General features: G+C 49.6%; 1 protein-coding gene across 1 annotated transcript in view; it reads left to right on the top strand.

Moving 5' to 3' along the window:
* NLK (nemo like kinase) overlaps positions 1–26,485 on the top strand; it is a 933,583-nt gene that overhangs the window by 732,161 nt on the left and 174,937 nt on the right. The window contains exon 8 of the mRNA XM_086954551.1: positions 16,868–16,954. Within this exon, the coding sequence (XP_086810677.1) occupies positions 16,868–16,954 (87 nt within the window). The remainder of the gene's footprint in view (positions 1–16,867; positions 16,955–26,485) is intronic.

Here is a 26,485-nt window from a genome sequence, read left to right as displayed (position 1 = left end):
TTTCCTTTTAGTAGCATTCATTGCAAAACGGCTGCAACCTTAGATCAAGTTCATGGTTCTAGGCTGTCTATAACATACAACAGAAGTAAGCCCCCTTTTTTCCCCCATGTTAATTCATTGAGGTAATGGTGGTGACACATCTTGATCTTGTTTTCACCTGGGCTGTGCACAAATTTTGACATCTGCACTTCATTGTGAAAAGTCAAGTTTTTTGTTCTTTCTTTCGCACACGGGTTTCCTAGTTTTGCTTAAATGCATTTGTTTGCCTCATTGTTGTGTTTACAATCTGTGTAACATATTGTATTCTGTCTGTATAGGAGTCTCATTTTTCAGCAAAAATCTACCATCCTGGGCGTGGCTAGCAGCCGATGATGGCGGCAGCATAAAGGACAGGCTCCGTGGTTGAGACGGCCTCTCCTACAATCCGGCCACTAATCCGATGACATTTAGATCTCTGCAGGAGAGACCCGAAGCCCAGGACCGGGCGGAACAGACGGCGGCAACCTAGAAGAAAATCCGACAGCGGGGAGGAAAGTTCTGGCAGAGCTCCGTTGTGGCCTGAGCAGCAGCGAGAGGCCGGGGAGTGTCCTCCCAACGCAGCCCAGCAGGAAGTGGCACCGACCCGGGTGAAACATACCGGAAACGCCCGACCAATACCTGCGACCGCGGAGAGAGAATCAACCGCCGGAAAACACACCTGCCGGAGCAAGCGGAGACAAGAACCGACTGAGGGAGAGAACCGGCAGAACATCAGGGCCCTAAAAAAACGAGTTGAGCGCATATTAAGGGCTGCCAAGGCGACTGAAGGCGAGGAAGAGGGCCGCCATCTTGCGCCGATCGGCCGGAGTGAGACCCAGACAGCGCCGATTACGAACAGGAGTGGCAATGGTCGAACCCTAAGAGAGCCACACAGCACTCAAGACAACACAGCATACCTTCGGAGTGCCCGGGGAAATAAGGAGGAAAAACCTGGACTGGGAAGAGGCGGCGGCGGCTGCAGGTGGCGGACACCGGTGGGCAAAACCCGAACTTGGAGCGTGAAGTCAGCCCCCGCATTACCTACGCTGACACCGACGGTGGAACCCAGCAGACGACGGGCTCGGGAGAACGCCGGAATACTGGGGGGGCCACCTGCTGCACACCGGAGCCCGTGGACCGAGGAAGCATCGGTGAGGAAACTGGCACCGAGAAGGACTAATGAGCCAGCATCCAGCCGCTGAACCTCGGGGGCTCGAACCTGATTTACGGTGCCACAGCTATCCTGCAGGAGCGGCGGCAGAGGCGCACCACTGAATTCAACCCCGCCCAATATTTAGAGGGCACCATTGCCGTCGCGGAGTTGCTGGTTGACCAGCATGGGTCCTGCAAGCCTACAATCACTGCTAACCTATGATCCAAAGGCTAAGGCTATTATAAGGCACTAAGAGAGACACTGGGCACAGGAGAAACAAACACTGGCATAGTGAGTTCAGCCCCGCACATCCCGCTCGTACCACCAAGGAGAGAAGGCGCAAGAGGACGCCTAACACGCATACAGCACTTCTGGAACCACGCAGTCCCTGACAGTCCCGCATCTGCCCTACAAACCGGCAACCACTGCAGACCCCAAGCCCAAGAACCGGGGGCGACCAAAAGGCGAGTGGAGAGGCACAGCGAACAGGTGAGGCGAGCAAAGTCTCCCACCCAATCAATGTGGTCTGACAGAATCACGCAGGCCTCGAATCGCCATTAACTCGGGGCAGGGTAATACAGAAGAAGGCCCTTGTCAAATACACCAGCACGAGCGCAGTAGTCCGCATTGCACTTACAAGGGGAGGACGCAACTTTAAAAACTTGGGAGTGTGTGAAGGGCACAGTTGGAACGCGAATGGAAGTAGGGAAAATGAAAACAGCATAAAGGAGTGGAGGTCTATGTACTGAATAAGTGTGACTTTTACTGTGCCCACCCAGCTTTACACTAACACGCACAGGTGCGGCTCTTAATAGCAAAAGGTGCAAGCCGAGGCGGCCACCAGAATGGCTGGTAAGGGCCCTAAGAGTGGCACCACGCAGACTCGTATAGAGAAATATGCATGCAACAAGACCACCTCCTCCCCGACTGCCGGAAAAGCGCCGGCTGGCAAATCCGTAGATGGGGCGGGGAGCAAGAAGGCAACACTGGATGATGTGATGCAAGCCTTGGCACAAGTACAGGCAACTGTGGGCTCGATCTCTACCGAAATCACGTTGATTAGAGCGGACTTCCATAAAATGTCAGAGAAGGTTAACGCAATGGAGATTGTGACAAAATCATTGGTGGAAGATGTGTCGGAGTTGCAGTCGGCTGTGGAACGGATGTCGACAGAGAATAAGGTACTACGGGTGAAGCTGGACGAGCAAGAAGGGCGTTCCAGGCGTAAACAGCGTCCGCATAATTGGAGTACCGGAGTCTGAAGGCACAAGGGCAATGGACCTATATGTGGAAGGACTGATTAAAAATGAGCTAAAGCCGAAAAGACTGTCCACATTCTTTTCCGTGGAAAGGGCACACCGTGTCCCAGGAGGATGACCAAAACCGGGCGCAGCCCCACGGCCTATTGTTGCCTGGCTGTTCATTGCCTGGCTGTTCAACTTCCGAGATAGGGACGCTATCCTGCAGGCAGCCCTTGTTTCCCCTCCCGTCAGAATCCATAATTCTACGCTGGCCTTCTTCCCGGACTATACTGCGGATGTCGCTCGTAGAAGGAGGACATTCTTCGAGGTGAAGAAAGAACTTAGAGCAAGGGAGATTCCATGCTCGATGCTCTTTCCGGCCAGGCTGCGGATAGTGGGGGATAATAAGACATGGTTCTTCGACACACCGGAATCCGCGCAGGACTGGCTGGAGGGTTGGAGACCGACCAATCAACCTCGCCGATCTAACAGAACACAAAAGAATCGTGACAATGGATATCGCCCGAGCTCCCAAGCTTCAGGAGGAGAGATGGGGGAACAATCACCACTGAGAGAAAATGTGGGCGATGAAGACAACGAGGAACAATAACTTCCCGGTACAGTTATAGTGAGACTAGTGTATTGCCTGCCTGACGGACTACCAATGGACACTGGGCCGCGGGCCTCCAAGGAGGAGAAGAGAGGCCGCTGACTCCGAAAAGTCCTTCACCCCAGCGCGCAAGTACATTGTATTGGGGATGGGTCAAGCACTCTGCTAAGTTGGGGGGGCGGGCAGTTCTGATTCCGTATAGCAGGGGGGCAGGGAGGGGGGGAGTTACGGGAAGGGGTGCTATTAATTTTGCAGACTGTTTGACTAGCAAGGGTAATGGTTTGACTTAAGACAATACGACACAACACGATACTATCACTGCGGGGGATCACAACACGCGAAAGCGTGACTATACCACATGCATCTACCTCACTTCAGGTCAGACGTATTGCCTCATATGAGGACGGATGGGTTCACCCCCCTGGGAGATCCATCCACAGAGCGACAGATACACTAATTCCAATTGCAGAATGGTGGCCCCACGACAAGATAACGCCTTAAATGATGCAGGCCGGATTGCCCCGGTGGTGCCACTGCAGATCATGTCCTGGAATGTCAGGGGGTTGGAGACAAGATAAAACGGGGACTGGTGCTTCAGGGTATTAAGAGATTGGGCCCGGTCCTGGTTCTTCTTCAGGAAACACATCTAGCGGGCACTGCTCGACAGGCACTAGATAGACGGGGCTACCAAATGATAGCGCATGCTGAGTTTACCCCGGGATCGCGTGGGACAGGCATATTGTCACAATTAATACCTCAGTCCACCAAGGTAGACGATCAGGGCCGCTTCGCGGCGGTGCACGGACAGTGGGAAGGCAGGCCGCTGAGCGTAGTCTCGGTCTACGTCCCACCGGCAGTGCACGCCGTGGCATTGCCGGACCTCGGCAGGTTCCTACTAGAGCTTCCGGAAGGCGATTTAATTGTGGGGGGAGATTTTAATGCAGTACTACACAACACACATGATAGGTTCCCCGCACGATCACAAGTAGCTGGCCCAAACAGATTCAGTGGCTTCTTGGAGGCACAGGGTTTGATCGATATCTGGCGTCAGATGCACCCGGAAGAACAGCAATACACCTACTACTCCGCAACACACAACAGCCTGTCCAGAATTGATTACTTCCTCACACTAGGAAATGGTCTCCTTACCATAATGACGTGCAGATAAAACCGAGAGGTATCTCGGACCATTCACCGCTAACTTTGACACTGTCCAGTCAAGAGAAGACTCGTAGGAGAATATACCCTATTTATCCAGGGTATCTTAAAATACCGTCAATTAGTAAGGACTTAAAGAAGGCGACCCGACATTACTTTGAGGAGAATCTGACCTCAGTCGAATCCCCTTCAGTTCTGTGGGAAGCTTACAAGACAGTCCTTAGGGGGAAAGCCATCGCAACGATAACAGACTATAAGCGAGCTCAGGGGAGGGAGTTGATAGAGCTTGAATTGGAGCTCAACAGAGCAAACGCAGCCCATATGGCGGACCCGTCAAATGACACATTGCATTCCCTACAGCTGCGCCAACACCTTCACGATGACCACCTGAGACGCCAGACAGTGGCGGACATTGCAGCCACCACACATAGGGTTTATGACATACGGGACAGGCGAGTAAACTCCTGGCATGGCTGGATAAGAAGAAGGGGGCAGCAGAAATATATTACAAATAACTGACGTAAACGGGGAACTGCACACACGGCCTGAAGAAATCGTAGACATACTGGCCGATCACTTCAGGGAGGTGTACACCCCGACGGTAGTGGTGACAGAGGATAAAGCGATGGAAGCCCTCCGTGACGTACAAACACAAACACTAACGACGGATGCAGCAGACGACCTTGACTCCGACTTGACAACTGAAGAGATTCAGTTGGCTATCAACGCGACTCGATCGGGTAAGGCTCTTGGCCCAAACGGGATACCCATTGAATGGTTTAAAAGCGATGTCTGAATCCCTGAGTGAACCCCTTTTAAAGATGTATGAGGAAAGTAGGGAGAAAGGAACGTTGCCCCTTGACCAGCGGATGGCGACCATTGTGGCTATTCCGAAGCCGGGCAAACCACCTAATGAATGCACGTCCTACAGGCCCTTATCGCTCCTTAATGCAGAAGCTAAAATACAAGCGAAATTGTTAACGAACAGGCTGTTGCCATACTTGGAGCAATTGATCCATCCAGATCAGTCGGGCTTTATGCCACATAGAAGTACGGCACTGAACCTTCGTAGAGTGCTTGGGGTGCTGGCAAGAACGTCGCTACTGACAGAGCCGGCAGCAATACTGTCATTGGAGGCCAAAATGGCATTCGATATGGTGGAGTGGAGCTACCTGTTTGCGGTACTAAACCGCATGGGGTTCGAACCCAACTTTATTTCCTGGGTACGGCTGCTATACATTGACCCCGTGGCACGAGTGGTGGCGAACGGACACATATCCCGTGAAATACACCTGGCAAGGGGGACCGGGCAGGGGTGCCCGCTCTCGCCCATCCTATTTGCATTGGTCCGAGAGCCGCTGGCAGTCACCATTAGAAAGACGCCATTGTTGAAGGGAATTAGCTGGAATGATAACTGGGAAGATAGGGTGTCCCTGTATGCCGACGACATGCTGATTTACCTAACGGACCTGGAGAGAGGTATCCCGAATCTCCTGGCACTATGTGACACACATGGGAAGGTGTCAGGCATTAATTGGACGAAGTCGACAATCTATGAACTGAAGGGCCCGCTTCCGGCTCTTCCTGAGACCTGCCCTCTGGCAGTGGCTACCACCTCTTTTAAATACCTAGGAATATACGTCACCCAGGACATTGCAGAATTTTTTGAGTGCAACTTACAGCCTCCCCTCATTCGATTGCGTAATGACGTAAAACACTGGAAGGGTCTTCCACTAACGCTACTGGGCAGAGCAGCGTTGTTCAAAATGATGGCGCTGCCGCGTTTCCTATACGTACTCGAGAACACACCGAGTCTAATACCTCCGAGTTATTTTCAAAAAGTGACGGCGGTGATGTCGGGTTTATTATGGGGGGATCGACCAGCCCGTATAGCGCACATTAAACTCAACAGGAGCTGGTATGATGGCGGGATTGCCCTGCCGAACATGCAATTATACTACTGGGCGACACAGCTTAAGATTCTTAACCAATGGCTACACGCCCCGCAGAACGACCCGGCATTCATGGCTGACAGGGCCCAACTCGGCACACATAGCTTACTGGCACCATTATACCACAAGGGTACTGCAGCGAAACTAACAGGACCCACCAAGCATACAGTAACGCTGTGGTACAGAGCACAGACGAGACTTAAATGGGGGGAGTCATAACAAAGCTGACGCCACTGTGGGACACGAAGGCGCTGGGACACTTTAGACGTAGTAAAGGATTCACCCAATGGGATAACATAGGGATCTCGACGGTGGGAGATATGTGGTCAAGAGAGGGGGTGGTCCCATTCTCATACCTCCAGCAGCACTATGATCTGGGTCCCACAGAATTGTTTAGGTACGTCCAAATTAGACACGCTCTACAAGCAGCTATCCTGCCAGATACGTCAATCCCGGAATCCTCACCGCTTGAGGACCGCCTACTTACGGACTTCATGCAGGAAGGCGATACCTCCCTGACATACCGGAAATTGCTGAATAACCTGCCCGACCCGCTGGGGAAGTTAAGGGAGAAATGGGTGGAGGACGTAGGAGATATGGAGGAGTCCAACTGGAATGCAGCTATGGCATCACCGCGTGAGGCTGGCGTGTCAGCTAGGTTCCGTCTGGTACAACTGAAAGTCCTACATAGGATATACTACACGAGAATTACACTGCACAAATTACAGAGAGCAGATCACCCACACTGTCTTATGGGGTGCGGAGAGGAGGGCACATTCATACATACAATTTGGGGCTGTCCGGCCCTTGTGGGCTACTGGCAGCGGGTGCTTCGCACCATCTTACAGACATTGGAGGTCTAACTAACACCCGACCCCCGTGTGTGCCTGCTGAATGTGTGGGGCCTAATGATTTATCGTACTAAGGCCGGCTATGGACTACAATAGGCCTCATGACGGCCAAACGTGACATTGCACAGAAATGGGGGGCGGCGGAGCTCCCTACCTTGACACAGTGGTGCAGAAATATGGATGCGCTTATGGTGACAAAACGGGCGGTGTATAAAATAACAGCCAACCCGCGCAAGTGGAATGGTGTGTGGCAGCCTTGGAACACGTACAGGGGGGACATTTGCGAACCTTTATTGGAAGAAGATATTGATAGCTCTGAGGATGAGGCGGATGATAACTAATTGCTTGAGGTCAATGACTGGTGAGGTTGTTGTGAATATGGGACGACCGGGCTACAGATTAGATCGATATAATGGGCCTCATTGGGAGGGGGATTGGATGCACATATTGATTAAAAGTAAGATACTTAGCAGGATAGACTGGAAAACCGGCGAGATGAAGAAATGTCGTATGTTTTACTATTGAGTCACAATTTGAGTTTTGTTAATATAAAATAGAAAAGCAAGATGGTACCATATCTATGTACAGAAAAGATTCAGAACCCAACAAGGATGGCATATCCGTAGATTCTAAGTCTGGTCGGACACCTGTATATTTCAAGTTTAAATCGGAAAGTGACAGCCGGCCTCAGGGTTGTAGGCGCACGTATGTATATTGTTGAGAATATCAATAAAGTCTTGTATCCAAAAAAATAAAAAAAATAATCTACAATCCTGAAGATGGTCTGATGGACTTTAGCCGCAAAGACCGCAACGTCGACTCCACCTTCTATTCCTTAAAAATCTTGTGATACTAGAGCGACACATATTCTCATTCAGAGATTTGTTGCCTGTGATTAGGTTGGAATAGTTGTTTGTCATGTACTGTTAGGTTAATTTAATTCTACTTCTGTCCATGACTTTTTTGCTGATTGAGTTCATGTGATGGTACTCTTTTTCAAGCATTCTCCATACATAAAAACATATACTTGCAAACTTTTTTGATTCCCAGTGTTGTGTATATCTACAAATTGCATTGATTGGTGTTGTCTTATGACCCTTTGGTGTCTGTTCCGGATGGACTGACCCATGAAGTAATTGCATATACACGCGCCCCACGCCCGGTGCGGCGGTTTCTAGCTATCCTGCCACAGCTGACTTGCCGACCTGTGAGTAAATGTGCACCTCCCTGTCCAGGGTAACTCACCCTGCCGAACAACACTTGAAACATGTGTCCCGCAAACCCTCAGTTGTACGTACGCTTGAGTTACGCTGACATCGTGCCTATCACACTAGTGCGGACGCGACCGGAGGTACGGAGTGCTTACCCAGCCGGCCCGCCCGAGGTAGCCCCTACAGGCTGCAACCACTTGCGGGACCTAAGCACTGTCCCTGCCGGACGGCGAGGGCGCAATCGAGTAATCGTGCAAATCTGGGCACAAGCGCGCCAAGTTCGTACACTGGCATCTGCTCCCAAACCGTAGCGGGCGGGCATGACCGCCCGCATTGCGCCGCAGGCCTGGTCGGTAGTGGGCGTCCCCGGGACAACCTCATGCGGTCCTCTGCCACCCGTGAGTCCCCGCAACCCATCATGTGCCGAGTAGGAAGCCACGGGCTCCCCGGGACTGTCTGCACCCATGCGGTCCCCACCATCAATGCCACGACTGGACCAAGGCTGCTCCCCCGCTCAAGCAAGTCCTTAGGAGTCCCTTACAGCTCACAGGACGGATGAGAGCGGACCTACTAGCTTTGTCCCACTCTCACTAGGCTGCGCATCAAGGCCCGTGGACCCTCCCCGCAACTGCTGCCTACTCCCTCGTCACTGGGAAACCTCGCGGTCAGGCCCCCACCCCTCACCTCGTGTATGTGGGTGGCGTGAAGTCCTGCTGGGAGAGGAATGGATCCCGGAGATCAATTGTAACCTCTGTAGCCGCTGGGCAGGCCGGGCTGACCTTCGCCTTCCAGTTGTAATGTCCAAGTCAGGCCTGGGCCCCCAGAGACCATGAGACGGGGGACCCCCGCAAGCCAAACACCCGGAAACACGTAAGCGAACCCGGTCCCTCCGGTGCTGCGTCTGCCAGAACCCTTCACAATCTGTCCCCCTTGCTGCCGTAAAGCAAGGTGCCCCAAGCGGACATGGACTATGCCTGCACATGTGCCCTACGGCGCCAAGCCAAACACCCGAAAACACAGGAGAGGACCCGGTCCCTCCGGTGCTGAGTCTGCCACCACCCTTCACAATCCGCCCCCCATGCCGCCGAAAGCTCGGTGCCCCACGTGAACATGGTCTATCTGCCAGTCTCCCTGCTGCGCTATCTACATGTGTGGGTGGTGGGAGGTTGACCTACGGCCCCTGCTGCCTCTCTCGGCCCTGGCCACGAACCAAGTGGAGCACCACTTGATCCTCCACCTGGCTATGTGCCACATTGTGGCTATTAACAACAGGCTTGGATCAGACGAGCTATGGTGGTCTGAGATCGTCCCTCGCAGGGAGTGGAGGGGGGCGAGATCCTCTATAGCAGTGGACCATTCACGTAGACGGGTCAACAGGTCTATACAGAAGTTCATGGAACGGAGAGGATTGGGATTCATCAGGCATGCCCTGATACAGGAAAAGATTGAAGGTTATTATGAGAAGGACGGGGTGCACTTGTCTGTCTGTCACTATGTTCCTCTTGGACATACAGGATGCACTTTCAGCTGCAGGATGTCAGTGAACCACTCTGAGTAGGGAGGGCTCTGTCATCGACGATAGCCTCCTCCAGAGCTGTGGCGGAGTTACAGGGCGATCTTGAGGCAGACGGATATAGTAAGGGTACCTCTGTGGCAGACGGGGACAGTAAGGGTACCTCTGCCTGGCACAGTAATGGTGCCTGAGCCAAAGACCTGGAGCCGCCGGAGGTTCCGGGAAACCACGACGGCGCCCTGTTAGTCCTTCGGGCGGTTGGGGGGCCTGAACCAACCAGGGGTGTGCCATACCGGTCCACCTTGAAAGGGGCGGGAGTAGTAAGATAAGGATCGATAAGGTGCTGCACTGTCCGGGCTTCGACCCACCGTGCTGGCTGGCTCTTTAGGCGGGCGGGGCAGCGAGGGTCTGCCTGCCCTGGATCGCCCGTAAGATAACCCACCAACGTCATATTCTTGTTGTATAAAGAATAAACCTGCAGCAGTTCTTTACCCATAACCATGTGTCAAGTGTAATCATTATGGGCAGAATATACATAATGTTGGTGGGGGGGAGCGGATGACGTTGTGGGCACTATGCTGCTGCCCGAGTCCCACGCAGAGGGACATTGGCAGGGCAGCTTCTTAGTGGCCACTAGTCAGAGCCCCCCCCCCCATTCCCCTGCGGGGCAAGGAAGGGAGGTGGGGCAAGCCTCACCGGCACCTCCCCTGGGCCGCCATGACGTGCGGCCAGGGGAGGGTTTACCTGGAAGGGGCGTGCTGGGTACTTAAGCCCCGGCCGCCCCAGGATCGCCCTCTGTTCTTGATGTCCACGCCGAGCGCTGAACCCACCCTATCCTCTGACCCAGCGGCTTGACAGGCGGCGCGAATAGTTGGAACGTTTTAATGTTTTCTCTCGTGTTGCAGGTGGAGTTACAGGGCAATCTGGAGGCAGACGGGTACAGTAAGGGTACCTCTGCGGCAGACGGGGACAGTAAGGGTACCTCTGCCTGGCACAATAAGGGTGCCTGAGCCAAAGACCTGGAGCCGCAGGAGGTTCCGGGAAACCACGACGGCGCCCTTTTAGTCTTTCGGGCGGTTGGGGGGCCTGAACCAACCGGGGGTGTGCCATACCGCTCCACCCTGAAAGGGGCGGGAGTAGTAAGATAAGGATCGATAAGGTGCTGCACTGTCCGGGCTTCAACCCACCGTGCAGGCTGGCTCTTTAGGCGGGCGGGGCAGCGAGGGGCTGCCTGCCCTGGATCGCCCATAAGATAACCAACCAACGTCATGTTCTTGTTGTATAAAGAATAAACCTGCAGCAGTTCTTTACCCATAACCATGTGTGTAGTGTAATCATTATGGGCAGAATGTACATAATGTTGGTGGGGGGTGGGGGGGAGCGGATGACGGTGTGGGCACTATGCCTAGTCATGTGCCCTACAGCGCCAAGCCAAACACCCAAAAACACAGGAGAGGACCCGGTGCTGCGTCTGCCAGCACCCTTCACAATCCGCCCCCCCATGCCTCCGAAAGCTCGGTGCCCCACGTGAACATGGTCTATCTGCCAGTCTCCCTGCTGCGCTATCTACATATGTGGGTGGTGGGAGGTTGACCTACGGCCCCTGCTGCCTCTCTCGGCCCTGGCCACGAAACAAGTGGAGCACCACTTGATGCTCCACCTGGCTATGTGCCACTCTCCCGATGGGCGAAGAAGAACGGGGGCGCACCATACCAAGCTGCCCCCACCTTCATCCACACCCGGCACCCCAGGGCCCGCTCTGGGCCTGGGCAGCACGCAGAGACGCCCCTGATCAAATTTGGAACTGACCGAATACAACTCCCCCTCCCCCAAGGTGCCCCGCTACAGCAAAGCCACCCTGCCCCGATACAAACCCCTGAAAGGGAGGAAACGGGTGGGGGGGGGGAATATGCACTCACGGTGCAAACAAGGATCAGCAGCTCCCGGGTCACATCCAAAAGGTGTCAGGGTGAGGACAAAAGAGGCCGCTAGGTGGGCGGGGGAGGCATATATACCTTCCCCCACCCCCCACCACGGCCGGAAGTGACGCACAGGACCCTGAAGGGGTCCCCGGACACTAGGCTGTCCAGTGTACCATCCTGTGGCACTAAAGGGACCGCCCTCTTATGAGGGTCTCCTGTGGGGACATGTCGGTCAGCCTGCAGAGCCGGTGCCTCCACTGTGTGCTTTCTGTTCGTCTCTAAATTCGGACCCCCGTGTCCATCGCACAGGACACCCTCCATCCCGGATTCCAATCCAAGTGGGGTCCGAGGGCTGTGGCGGGGTCCCCAAGGATGAAGCCAGTGTTTTGGATCTCTGCGGTGTGCAGCCAGTGGATCTTGCTGGCGGTAACTCAGTGGCTGGCATGGTCACAGCACCCTAACCTGGCACACGAGTGCCTCTAGGCACTGCACGCATGCATTTATTCCATTTCTATGTAGTGCCCAAAGCACAAGTTCCACTTTTTACTGCAGAAGAGAGTTGAGGCGCTGGAGGAGATTGTGCTCTGTCCAGGATCACATAGTGTAGTCACAACCTGGGGAAGCCGGGTTTAGAACTCCAGTTTCCCGGGTCCACAGTCACTAAAACGCACACACTGTCCCTAAAGTGCTGACGCACATACTGTGTGTGTTTCCTAGTCTATGTTTGTAGGGTTGTGCACAGTTTGTGTTGATCTTAGCCTTGTGATGCAGGATATTTTTTTGTTGTTGCAATTTTATATAGCGAGAACTCATCTGAAGGTATTGGAGTGCTTTACATGAGCACCAGTAACATTACACACTTTTTACATATAGGAATATTTTTATTCTATTTATTTTTAGAGTTTTCTATAGCGCGAACTTGAACCGATTAGGTTATCAGAGCGCTTTACATAGCACCAGTTCCGTTACATGTTATCACAGCACTTTACATAGAATCAGTTACGTTGCACATTTCAGGAACTTGAACCGATTAGGTTATCAAAGCGCTTTACATAGCACCAGTTCCGTTACATGTTATCAAAGCACTTTACATAGAATCAGTTACGTTACACATTTCAGGAACACATTTCTTTTTGTTCTAGTGAATAGGGTTATCTCTTCACACGGGGGAAGGGATACACCTGGCTATATTCCAACAGTCACACAGGCGACTAGTCGTTAAAGCTATAACTCTAAACAAGGGAGGGGATACACAAGGATACACTCTAAAAATCACATGGAGACTAGTCATTAGAGTTATCTTCTATCTACACAGGAGGGATATGACTGGAAACACTCTAAGGGTCACGTAGGGGTGGTAGAGAGTACAAAGGACCACTGCAAACACTAGTGATAAGAGTCAACTACATACACATAGGAGGGATATGACTGGTTAAACTCTAAGCGACGCATAGGGGTGGTATATGGTGTCTAGGAGACTAGTCATTAGAGTTATCTCTATATACATAGGAAGGGATAAGACCGGATATACTCTAATGGACACATAGGAATGGTAGATAGTACAGAGGTCTACTGCATACACTAGTGATTAGAGTTATCTATATATACATAGGGTGGGGATAAGACTGGATATACTAGAGAGTCACATAGGCAAGGTATATGGTGAGCAGAGTTCCATAAGTGTGGATGCAGTCACAGAACAAAGGGAGGGTGAGAGGGATGCAAGGGTATGGAGAGAAGGGGAAGCGGAAAAGGGAGGGAACATTTGAGGATCATCCACGGGGAAATGGGTTAATGGACCAGGGAATGGGAGGAGGGCTAGAGTCCAGTGAAGCTGTCCGAAAACAGCAGCAAAGTGATGGTCAGGACAAAGCAAAAAGTCAAGAAGTCCAGTAGTGAAGGTGGGAGATAAACTTTCTAGGGGCTTAAAAAAATTCTGCCACATCTTGGCACTGTAAGCAAGTATTAAACCGATTAGCTGAGAATCGATGGGAGCCTGTGGCCTGCAGACTCTGCGAAAAAGAACTATTATTTCAGACACTGCACAGCTCTACAAGTAAATCTGAAATCGGGAACTTCACAACACACCCCATACACTCTATAACACATGGCTAAAAGACATTGTCATTTACAACGCCATTTACAACACCACTAGCTGTAACATAAGCAATTACGAGACCTATTGCATTTCCAATGCTTGTTTTTTTGTGGCAGAAGAGTGAGCCATATTCCTTTGGGAGTTTGTCCACTTCTGATTCCTTTGGAGCGAGTATAGGGTAGTAACAGGACACATGGAAACTTTGTATATGCATATATGGGCTTGGGTATTTCATGTATTTTTGTTAATATTGCTGGGAAAAAACGTCTACGATGCATAGACCACAATCACAAATTGCCCCCCTAACTTTCAGGATTTTTAAAATTATTTTAACCTTTGTATGTTTCATTTGTGCCTGCCTCTGTTCTGCGGTCATGCATGAAACTAGCAACTGGGCGTTATAGGCAACGAACTGGCTGAGAGATTCTTCCTCGTGATCCAACTAGTGCAGCACTTTACGCCAACAATGGAAAGGCTGAAATGCAATATTGCCTATTGTAGCTCTGTTCCTGGAGAGTTTCTTTTTTCTGAAACGTTTTGCAGGAAGTTGCCTGCAATTTGTAGTAATTCCCCTTTGAATCATACACTGCTCCCATATCGAAGGCTCAGGACATTAAGAAACCTGCATTCTTCTTTCATTTTCCACTGCAGTTTTTCTCCTAGATTGGAATGCAGTGACATAATTTCCCTCTGCTCTATCGAAGGAGGTCCCACTTATCTAATATGTTTAGCATCCCAGTCTCCAGTCCAATGTAATGTATTTAAGGTGCCACTTTTTGCAGCACTATAGCGAATTGTTTACATGTTTAAATTTTTTTATTATTTTGCTGTTTCTTGTTTATTTTGTCTTAGCTTCTGGTTTAGCTTTGTTGTGCCTATTGGCTAGAAACGCTCAGCCAACAGCTGTAAACCATGTCCTCAGTCAATCAGAACAGTGTTTATCACATACTAAATGCAACCAAACACAGAGCTGTAAATATTGTGTACTTATGCAGCCAGATATCTGTACTGCAAACGCAACACTATCCTATTGATCTACTCAAATCGCTGTGGTTGGTGTATATTCACACACAATGTAGGCAGGCCACTCAGCATACTCTCCTCTCCCAGCCTCTCGTCCGGCCCTCTCTCTCTCTAATACTCTCTTGCACACCTCCTTCTCGCTCTCTTCCCACCACTGTCATATTAGTTAACTTCAGGTCTTCAAGCAAGATTTCTTTCCCATGCCTTTTCTACATTTCCGTTCCGAAACCCATGCTCTTCTTCGCTTCTTAGAGTCTCTTCTGCATACGCGGGCTCTTTATGTGCCTGTGGCCTGTTCTCCATTTCTTTCTCGTTCACTGTTTCTGCTCCTCTATCTAGAATTCAATCACCACTTTGTTCAGAAAACTCCTATCCCTCTATGTCTTCCTTTTTCTATCTATTGTTTGTAGCTGTCATCCCTGTCTATAGGGATAAATCATGCACAAACTACTTATTCCTCTCTGTCTTCCTTTCAGTCTATTTTTTACAGCTCTCACCCATCTATTCACCATTTCACATAATTCCACTACACAAGAACACTAGTCACCTCACAATTCTACCACACACAATTTCACAGCTAACAATTCCAATTCAACCCACATAATTCCACTGCCAATGCCAATAGCTCTAACTCTCGCAAATGCACGACCTATTGCATTGCAAATGCTTGTTCTCAATGACAATGTGAAGGAAACCTTAATATCTTAACTGGTATTATCTGATAGAGACTACTAGCCGCAGATTCCTTAACGTAGAATTATCCCCAGGCAAGAGACTGGATCCAGAAACTTTTTTGCCCAGCATCCCCCCGTGCCGGGGGGACGACATCACGCGGCTCCGCCCAGGCATCGCCTGCGTATGTGACGTCAGCAAGGTAACATAAGTCCCACCCCAGCGCGCCTACGTCAGTTTTTTCCTTTTCTGCATGCAACGCAAATCCAGGCTTACTCTGGTCCTTTTTCCTTCGTTCTTTTGTGTGTTGTGGGAACAGTGCGCGGATGCCTTCGGGCATTAAAACGCGTTTGTCTTGTGGGCGCTTGATGTCGGCGACGAACCCTCACCTCATTTGCATTGAAGGATGTTGTGGGCTCGGTATCTTGAGAGTTGGAGTGAATCCAGCGTGGGGCGGCGTTTTGAGTCTTCGAGTCAGCCGTGTACCGCCACGGTCGTGTGCAGTGTGTGGCTGGCTCGAAACGCAGCGCCCACAACCTTGACTGTGGGACACCAAGAAGCCTCCCGTGTCGCCGATGTCCACATGGACACGGTTTACATGTCAGAGCTTGTTTCTACACCCAGGTTCCTTTGAACCTCGCAAGACTGGCATCTTCTCCTACCGGCAGATCACCGCTACAGCCGACACAGACCGTGTCCTTCCAGCACCGTTTAAAATTTCAAGCTGGTCCTGAAGATGATCCTAAGACATTGGGTCAAAATGTCGTCAACCTATCAGCACAACTGATGGCGCATTCCTCTCGTGGTTTAACAGAAACTGTTATTAATTTTTCAAAATACCTCGTAAATCATTGATTTGAACCACCTTATTCACTGTACATACTTGTTCGCGTCTGCACCTTGCGCCGTTTTTTGCTGATAACACATTGTCACTTGCGTCGCCACCCTTTGTGTCACAACTGTACTTCTACCTAGTTTGTGCACAAATATATGATGCCATGTGCACAGTTAAAAACCCAGAGTCTCCTTTTCTTTCATGTAATGTATTGTACATACGAGTCTAACTGTCCTGCCTAATGATACCAGTTGAGATATTGTTGTTTCCTTCATGTACCTACCCAAATCTCAACGTGGTTTATGGGTTATACTCCTGTTGTCTAATACATGTTCTCTATGACAACACGTGGTAGATCATGCTCACCCAGAAGAAAATCTTGCTTAACTTTGGATATTACTTTGACAAGCATCTAATGTATTTTTGTGGTGTCATCTTAAAAGGAGAAAAGCTTTTTATACCGTAATGTAGTTTTGTAACTGTCTAAAGTGTTCTATATGTATCAATAGGCATTTCCACCCCCAGCGGTTTTAGACATGAAAATATGTATTGTGTAACAGAACTCAATAAGACAGATATTAATTTTTATCTTGTTATGTTTTTCTTCTAGCCATCACTACCTGTCCTATACACACTATCCAGTCAAGCTACACATGAAGCTGTCCACCTGCTTTGTAGAATGCTTGTGTTTGATACAGTAAGTTTTAATTATTTTCTGCCATGTTTAAAAGTGGTGTGGACCCAGAGGGAACAATGACATTTCTGCTTTTTCATTTCATCAAAGAATTCTAAATATATGTCAAAAGTATTTGTAGCCTAGTAGTAAAAAAAATACTCGTCAGTAAAATGCTTGCCAGACAAATGTCAATGGCTCTTGTATTTGAAAATGCATTACTGTTGAAGTATATCCGAAAATACACTAATTTTGTGGCACTTATATTTAGTAAATTAACCATTTGTATTCCCAGATATGAGCCGGTTATGTTTAATATTATCTTGAATGCTTGAATAATTTCCAGATGGCGTGCTAGGATTTCCCATAGTAACATTTTCATAGCAGTATGAAGAAATTAGATTAGAAAAGTAAGTCAATCACCTAATTTGAAAAGATACAAAATTCAGATAATGAGGTGAGAATGCACTGAGCTCCACTCCTCCTTATGGGAAACTATATATTGGTTTTCGATTGCATTTGAAGGGCGTAGCCCTCCGAGCTCTGCTGAGGTATCAGTCCTTTCAACTATTCTCCAGTATTGGAGTGTCTTTCATAGATTCACATGTCTGAATCATTCCCCGTTGTCTGATTGGGAGTCCCACAGTACATAAAAAAGCAATAATATGCCTATAGAAAACCCAAAAACCTTGGTAATAACAAACCGGAAGTAAAGTAGCCCTAAGCTACAGTGTACAAAACTTCCACACTCATGACTATCCTAGTCATTTTGTATAGACCAAACTGCAGCCAATCAGGCGACAGCACCCACCAGAATGTTCTCCTCAGAGGCTCAGGTTCTCAGATTTTCTACCGCACGTCGTGTGAAGGGAGTCTCCCTGAGCTCTGCTTAGTTTCTTCTACTTTGGTTGGGTTTTTTACCTTCTAAAGATGTCTACTTCAAGATCCCTCTTCAGGGCTTGTGATTCCTGTGGGAAGCTGAGGCTTTTTACAAGAAGTGTATATATTGTTTATATCCAGATCATGAGGTAAAGGAGTGTACAATCTGCAGAACCTTTCCTCAGAAAACCCTCAGGGACAGAGAGGGTCGTCTTCTGTGGCTCCAAAAGATCAAGGACCAGGATAACCCCGTTTCTGAGGTAGAAAGTATAGCCTCGGGGTCTACTATGTCCTCTAGAAAGAGGAAGGCTGAGGTTGAGAAGGCTTCTCCTGGGGCAAAGGTGATGAAGAAAGCCAAATCCTCTCAGAATCCTGGCGTGCCTTCTACTTCGAAAAAGGCTTCTACACCTGTAAAATCTGGTCCTGGTACGCCCCCCAGGAAAATTGGAAAATCATTATCTTCCAAGACAGCTTCTCATAAAAATTTACCTCAGAGTAAGACTTTGTCCACTTCAGCGTCGACCACAGCTACACCGTCGACATCTCTTCACGTCGGGGCTTCTTCAACATCTACGGTGACATTCTCTTCACCAAGACCAGCTATGGTGATGTCTTTAGCCTCCTCACCATCGACGCTGGTTCACGTAACAATTAGTCCCATCTCGTCGACGAAGATAGTGCCATCGATCGTCGACGTCCCTCGGTCGACGAAGATCCTAAAGGTACCGTCGACGAGTACTTCGTCGTCGACACAGGCGTCAACGACTGTCATACCGTCGACGAGCTCATCGTCGACGAAGATCACTCGCCCGTCGACGTCACCCTCGTCGACGAAGATCCCCCTGCCATCGACGACATCATCTCCGACGAAAAAGAAAACACTCCAGTCGACGACATCATTGTCAACGAAGATGAAGACACTCCCGTCGACGACATCATCGTTGACGAAGATGGTATCGTCGACAGCCACACCATCGACGAATGTTGCCGTTCCACAGACGGATACTGGTTTTTCTCCGTCCCTGACACCGACGGCGGTGGCACCGTCGACGCCTCCACTGTCAACTTGCACAGAACTGCAAGTGTGGTCAGCCAAGCCGTCTACAATTCCAATTCCTTCACCGTCTACTACAGCTTCATTGCTAGAGAGACGTGGATCATCCCTAACAGCTCTATCTCCATTAAAATTGCCAGAGCAGTTGTTAGACTCTGAAGAGAAAGAGGAGGAATCCTACGAGGATGAAGGTTTTCGTGCAGCCAGAAGCCCATCTGAGCTGCTGATAAAATACCAGGATGAAGAACCTGAAGAAGAGGAACAATTCTTGAGCCTTCTGGTCGGGCTCCTGTGTCGGTGCCTTCCGCGCAGATGCCATTGGATCTACTACATAACCTGCAGGATATGTTGAGTGATTATTACTGCCGACTCCCACCTTCACAATCAGGTGATTCACGCCTCTCAACCCCTATGCCACAAACATCTACGGCACCATTAAGACAACCAAGACATTCTTCTCCGCTGCCAGCTTCGGAGACACAACCTCCCTCGCCAGTACCAGCTCCTCACACCCAGGATGATGTTACTTCTGATGAGGAAAGAGAATAAGGCGAGGTAGATGACAAGTCAGTTCTGTCGGAGTGGGACGACTATCAAGCACAAACACCTTCTCCAGCTGGTCCACCTGCGGCGGACTCTCTGCCTGTAGACATTGCGACTTTTCATCAAATTATGGACAGGGCGACGAAAAGGTTTCTTATCACCATGGAGGCTAAACAGGATGAATGCTTCCTATATGATTTTAAGGATCTACCGCAAAGGCAAGTGAATACCATCCCAATAATTGACTTTATTTGGAAGGAGGGTTTAAAGATAATGGCCACGCCAAGCTCTCTGCCGGCAGTTCTACCTCAAGTAGATAAATAAATATAAGGCCCTCTCACTTCACCGGCATGCCTTATTGGTCAAGCTAAACCTGATTCAGTGTTGCCCAGGCGGCTCAGAGGAGGGCCAGAAATCCTTCTTCGCAAATCACTGCTCCCCGGGATAGAGAGGGAAGACGTCTTGACTCAATAGGCAAGAAGGTCTCGACTATAGCGGCAACTACTGTCCGTGCCACGAACACCCTGGCATTACTTGGGAGGTATGACAGGCCGATGTGGTCAGACATAGCGCCTTACATTGAGAAGCTTCCGGAGCCTGAGAAGTCTGAGGCCCAAATGATTTTGCACGAAGGTGAATGTGCATCGGCTGAAATAATTGATGCTGCAGTGGACCTGGCGGCTACAGGTTTTAGGCAGCTGGCGGGTGCAGCTGTTCTGAGAAGGCAGGGATGGCTAAAATCTATATCCTTTGCTGGGATGTTCAGTCTAAGATTATGGACATGGCCTATGATGGGGAGTTCCTTTTCGGGCAACACGTGGATGAGGCTTTACAAGCCATAAAGAAGGACACGGAAACAGCACAATCACTAGGAACTCTACAATTCCGTAAGTCTTCCTTTCGTGATGCAATAGGAAGAGGCAATTTCTCAAACAGAGGAGGTTACTCGCGGCAGCGTACATATAACACGCAGGGTAACCAAAGATACCAACCGTACAGACAACGGTCAGAAAGGAAATAATTATTCCCAGACAAGAAGGAAATCTTCTTATCGAGGAAGAGGCACCAACAAGAGCATATGAGGAGTACAACCTGCCACCACCTCTACCCAAGCCAAATTTACAAATTGGAGGAAGAATATCCCACTTCTAATCAAATTGGTCCAAGATTACTACGGACAAATGGGTCCTGGACGTTGTGTCCAGGGGCCACATTCTAGAATTTGTCAAAGCCCCTCCAAATTCTCCCCCAAAGGGTCCACCGCCAGCTCATCTCAATGAGCTGTTCTCCCAAATATATACCATGATCCGAAAAGGCGCAATCGAAAAAGTACCTCAATTGCAAAGAGGGAAAGGATTTTATTCATGGTTTTTCCTAATTCGCAAGAAGTCGGGGGAATGGCGCCCCATCCTCGACCTGCATGCCCTCAACAAATAACTCAAAAAATTATCCTTCCCGATGTTTACACTTCAAGAAATCCTCCAGTTTCTCTCAGAAGGGGGTCACATGGCAACACTCGACCTTCAGGACGCATACTTCCATGTACCCATTTTTCCCAGACACAGGAAGTTTTTAAGGTTCAGAGTGACTGGCAGGGACTTTCAGTTCAAAGTTCTCCCTTTTGGACTGCGTTCAGCCCCCAGAGTTTATACAAAGATGTTAGCTCCGGTAGCAGCTCATATTCGATTGGAAGGAATTCAAATTTACCCATATTTGGACGACTGCCATATCAAGGCCACATCTCTAGTCGCAGCAGAAGCTCACGTTCAAAGGTGCCTGTCACTTTTCCAGAGCCTGGGTTTCTCAGTAAATTTCGAAAAGTCTCATCTGACTACATCCCAAAGGAAGTCTTTCTTGGGAGCAACGCTGGACACGCAACTCGCCCTAGTGTTTGTTTCAAAAGAAAGACCGATAAAGATCCACTGGATGGCTTCCATATTGCTGAAAAAAGAGTGCGTTTCTGTTCGCAAGTTCAAGTCTTTCCTAGGGATAATCTCATCCTGTATCCCTCTCATCCCCAACTGTCTTCTGAGGATGAGGCCCTTGCAGGAAGAGCTCAGTCTTCAGTGGGTGCAAGTGGTAGGATCAATTGAGAACATATTCAGCATAACTCCTCGGATGAGGAACTCCATTCAATGGTGGATGCAAACGTGCAACCTGCAGGTGGGATGTGCATTCCTGACGGAGGTGCCCAGATTCATCGTTACCACGGATGCTTCTCTGGAGGGTTGGGGCCTGACAATCAATGGGAAATGGAACGTGGCACATAAACCTCCGAGAGCTACGAGCTGTAGGAGGGTAGCTCCTGACTATGGTTGCCCCCAACTTTTTGCCTTGTGTTTTAGCTGGTTTTTGACATAGTTGGCCTGGGACCCTGCCAATCAGGACCCCAGGCCTACTGCTCTCTCTGTAAAATGGATTCCATGTACCTTAGGTGCATTTACCAATTGGTACTGGGCCACCTTATCAGACCCTGTAACTCAGGGCATAGGTGTACCCAGGACCTACCAGGGGCTGCAGCATGTATTATGCCACCCCTGGCTGGCCATCTAAATCTGACACAACTGGCTGCACGACAGCTGGGGCAAGGTGGTGTAATCACCCTTTGCTTTAGATATAGTATACCTATATCTAACCCTAAAAATGGACACATAGATTTCTATCAGTCACTCCTATGGCAGGCCTTAACAATCCTGAAGGCAGAGTGCTTGGAATCATGTGAGATGGTGCTCTGGCATGAGCTGAGCCCGTTTGCAGCTTGCGGAACCAAGTCCTAATAGCTGTTCCATGATAACGCATACCATATACTCTTAAGTGCATTATAATCCTCCCGGTTATATGCCAACTCTGGTATCGCTTTATCAAAACATGTCGAGTAAGGTGTCATACGAATTGGAATACTAACCCCTCGCTAATTCTGGCGACGGGGTTAGCATTCCACCCTTCTAGAGGGACACGACATGTGTGTAACTGTGAACCCCGGTTAAAGTTAACTCGAGCCTCAGCATCACAAAATGGATGCTGCCACCACAGACACAAGTCTGACCTCCTGCTGCTGGGAGTCCTTCCAGCGAGGAGAGCTTGGACAAAGGGTTTCCTGTCAGGGGCGGTGCTAGCACCATCCCAGACAGGGTTTTGTGTATCCTGGGTAGGCAGGGCTGAATAGGAAGGTGACTGCAAGTGGCACCCCGGTGCTCACAATGCATAGGCCGGCTTGAACCAGTTCCAGGGGCACACCAGCCCCTGAGCTGGGGAAAGTCCGGCATGGGAGAAGGGTGTAACCACCCCCTTCTTGGTCCCACCCATGGGCAGGACCTAGTCCCGTACCAGCCCCTTTCTTTAGAATAAAGGTGGGAGCAGGGACCCTTCCAAATTAGATCATCTTTGAATCCTGAAACTACTTTCTACGAAAGGAACTCAAGACTTCTTCCTAAGATTTCTCCCTTGTGACTAAGGAGTAGTCACCCTGCATCTGCGGGCACCAACTAAGTAACCTGCGGTTTGCTGCACGTCCTTCCTCCGGAATCAGACCAACCAGCACGACGAGACCCGGCTTCCCTGGCACCTCTGACCTCTACCTGCATCATCAGCCCAGCTGAGATTCGTGGGTGTGACGAGACCTCGAGGGACCGGCCATCTTCAGAACTGCACTAAGCTTATCCAGCACGACCGCCGAGGGATCCTCGAGTGAGTGCTTTGGGGTTTGAGAAGCCCTAACCCTGAGCAGCTCCAGCACCAAAGTCCAGCCCCCCAGAATCCACGAGATCTGCGTGGGGCCCTTCTGCTCTTTGCTGCTCACCGCGTTGTCCGGCCACTTGCCTGCTGGCTTGTAGCCCTCTTGACGACGAATGACGACATCTGCATTGCTGGTCTGGTTGCTCCAGACCAGGTTGCTCCCCTCCAACAGAGGAGCACCCCGGACCCTCCTGGTCCACTCCAGACGCCATTTTGAGTCCACCGCGTGGGCTTGCATTTGCCAAGAGTTGTTACCTCAATCCTGGGTCCAGCGACGTCGACAGCAGATACCTTCGTGGGACAGCTCGCACCTCCATCCTGGTCGCCGACAACGCCTCCTGGTCCGAGAGACTGCAGAGCCCAGCGTCGCCCACTCACCTGGTCGAAGTGACTTCGTCCGGTGCCATCCTGGTGCCCATCTAATCACTGGCTAGTGATTCAGAACTTGGTCCCCTCTGCTTACAGGTATCCTTCATCACCGATCCAGGCTTGGATCACATCGAACTTCATCACTGGTCGCCTGCCAGCAACTTCTTCTTTCAGGCTCCATAGACTGCAACGAGGATTCCCGACGTCTTTTCAGCCCTATGCAGCCGCAGCCCCTGGGCTAGGTAACCTGAGCATTTTGGTGCTCCAGCATAGCTTAACTATCTAAGTGTCCAGATCAATTTTCGTTTCAGCTCTACCTAGTCGGATTCGTCCGATAACACTACCTTTACGAAATCTAGCATCCATAGACTTTGTCCCGCATCCCGCGTGAGAGTGCACACTCTGCACCCGATCTCCCTAGGCCTCCTGCTCGTAATCTGAAGGTTCAGTAGTCCAGTCCTAGCGATCCTAAAGCCTTTGAGACTAGTAACTTACCTGCTAGTATTTCGCATTCCACTTTTGTAGTATATGGTTTTTCGTGCCTCTCGGGCATTTGTGTAAATTGTGCGACTTTCAGTATTTCTTTAAGAGCTTTGTATTGTGCTTAGCGCCCTGTCCTCATAAAGAGTCCAGGGCTGTTGTGTTCTAAATAAATATCCTTTTATTTTCATAACAACTTGTGTGGTGGTGTCCTTTCACTTGGTGTTCAAGGGGTATATGTGATGGTATAACAGCTGGCTTAACATGCCCTCTAGAGTTTAGCCTAAAGACTGCTCTTGTCCATGCTACTAGGATAGCTGGTCTATCAGGTTGACTTACAACCAATCATCAATAAGGGTAGTTTGGACTGATACATAGTGATCACTAGAATAGTGAGCACTGCATATCAGGCCAACTTCTCACACGAGCCATCTTTCTCGCTCTAAAGTCCTTTCAAAAAATGATCGAAGGTTCCACGGTTCTAATTCGAACAGACAATACGACCAGCATACATTACCTGAACAAACAGGGAGGCACAAAGTCGGCCCGGTTATCTTGTCAAGCACAAGAGATCTGGAATTGGGCTCTGGATCACGACATCAATCTTTCAGCGATCCATGTTCCAGGGGTTTCCAATGTACTAGCGGACTCCCTCAGCAGGTCTGCTGTAACCAATCACAAATGGGAGATCCATCAGCCAACCCTGGATCGAGAATTCCAAAAGTGGGGTCACACCGCCCTGGATTTGTTTGCGACGAATCAGAACCGGAAATTCCCACGCTTTGCAAGCTGGATTCCCCACATGAACTCATGCGGGGATGCCCTTTCGATGAACTGGTTTTGGATATTTGCATACGCCTTTCCACCAATTCCTTTAATACCCAAGGTCTTCTGGAAGATGAAGAGACGACCATGTCATCTAATTCTAATTGCTCCAAGGTGGCCCGACAGTATTGGTTCACTGAACTTCTCCTCCTCTCGGAGTGCAGTCCAATCCAACTGCCACAAATACCGAATCTCCTGACCACTCAAGGGGGCCAGGTGTGCCATCCAGACCCAGCTTCCTTGAAGTTATCAGCTTGGCTCCTCAACACAATGAGTTCGCCCACTTAGACATCCCTGCAGATTGTCAAGAAGTTCTGGCCAATGCTAGAGCGCCAGCCACGATAAAAACCTACAAGCTCAAATGGAAGCGTTTTTGTGTCTGGTATCACTCTGCTGATCTGCATCCCATCTATTCTAGACCAGAACAGATCTTGCCTTTCTTCCTTCATCTGGCTAGATCAGGTTTATCGCATTCAACTCTAAAAGTATTTCTGGCAGCCATTTCCAGATTCCGTCAGGACGGATCAAACTCTCTCTTTTCTTCAAGGATAATTCAGCAATTTTTTAAAGGACTATTCCGTATGTTTCCTCCAATTCGTCGTCCACCTCCATCTTGGCATTTGAATGTGGTGCTCGCTCAACTCATGCGTCACCCCTTTGAGCCCATTCATAAAATTGATCTCAAATTCCTTTCATGGAAGGTCTCTTTACTCTTGGCTTTGACGTCAGCTAGAAGGGTCAGTGACATTCAAGCATTCACTTCAAAATCTCCTTACTTGCAATTTACTTCAGATTCTGTGGTGCTACGTACTAATCCTAGGTACATGCCCAAAGTTCCATCTGACTTTCATCTTAATGAGCTGGTGATTCTCAAAACATTCTTTCCAAATCCAGAATCAGCGGCTGAAAGAGCTTTACACTCTTTAGACATGAGGAGATGTCTCAAGTTCTACCTTCAAAGAACAGCCACTATTCGCAAGACAGACCAACTGTTTGTGGCCTATGGAAGACTGCGCCAGGGATGCGCAGTATCCAAACAAACTATAGCCCGATGGGTTTCCTCACCAATTGGACTCTGTCATCAACAAGCAGGAAGACCCTTGCAGTCTTTACCAAGAGCGCATTCTACAAGAGCGGTATCCTCTTCCACCGCTCTTTTCGCAGGTGTGCCTCTTCTTCAGATCTGCAGAGCTGCAACTTGGTCCAGCAGGCACACTTTTACCAAACACTACTGTTTGGACTCGGCCAGTGATGCAGATGCTTCGGTGGAAAGAGCAGTTCTTCGCAATCTTTTCAAATAGGTGAGCCTCTGTTCTCCCTCCTCCTCTATGCTCTTTTTGGACGCTTCTTATGTGTTATTATTGTTTGGCTATTTATGCATCTATCCTATGATACAATAAGCATCTATGAGCATGTTGTTCTTTTGTACTGCTATCTACTCTGATTCAGTACAAAAGAGGGTGGTGATGGACGGAGCATCTGAATCAATCAAACACTCACACCCAGTCAAAAGATCTGGGTTTAATCCATCACCGTTCTTTAGCCCACTCTGCCACCCCAGTTCAGACATGGCTATATGCAAAAATGACCCTGTGCCTCATGGGAACAGTCCATCCCGAACTGCCAAGACATGTCTTCCCTGGACCGGAAACAAGCTTCCGAGGACCTGT

The sequence above is a fragment of the Lissotriton vulgaris genome, chromosome 2_1, assembly GCF_964263255.1.
Source record: "Lissotriton vulgaris chromosome 2_1, aLisVul1.2, whole genome shotgun sequence".
NCBI lineage: Eukaryota > Metazoa > Chordata > Amphibia > Caudata > Salamandridae > Lissotriton > Lissotriton vulgaris.
This window is presented reverse-complemented; position numbering and strand designations above follow the sequence as displayed.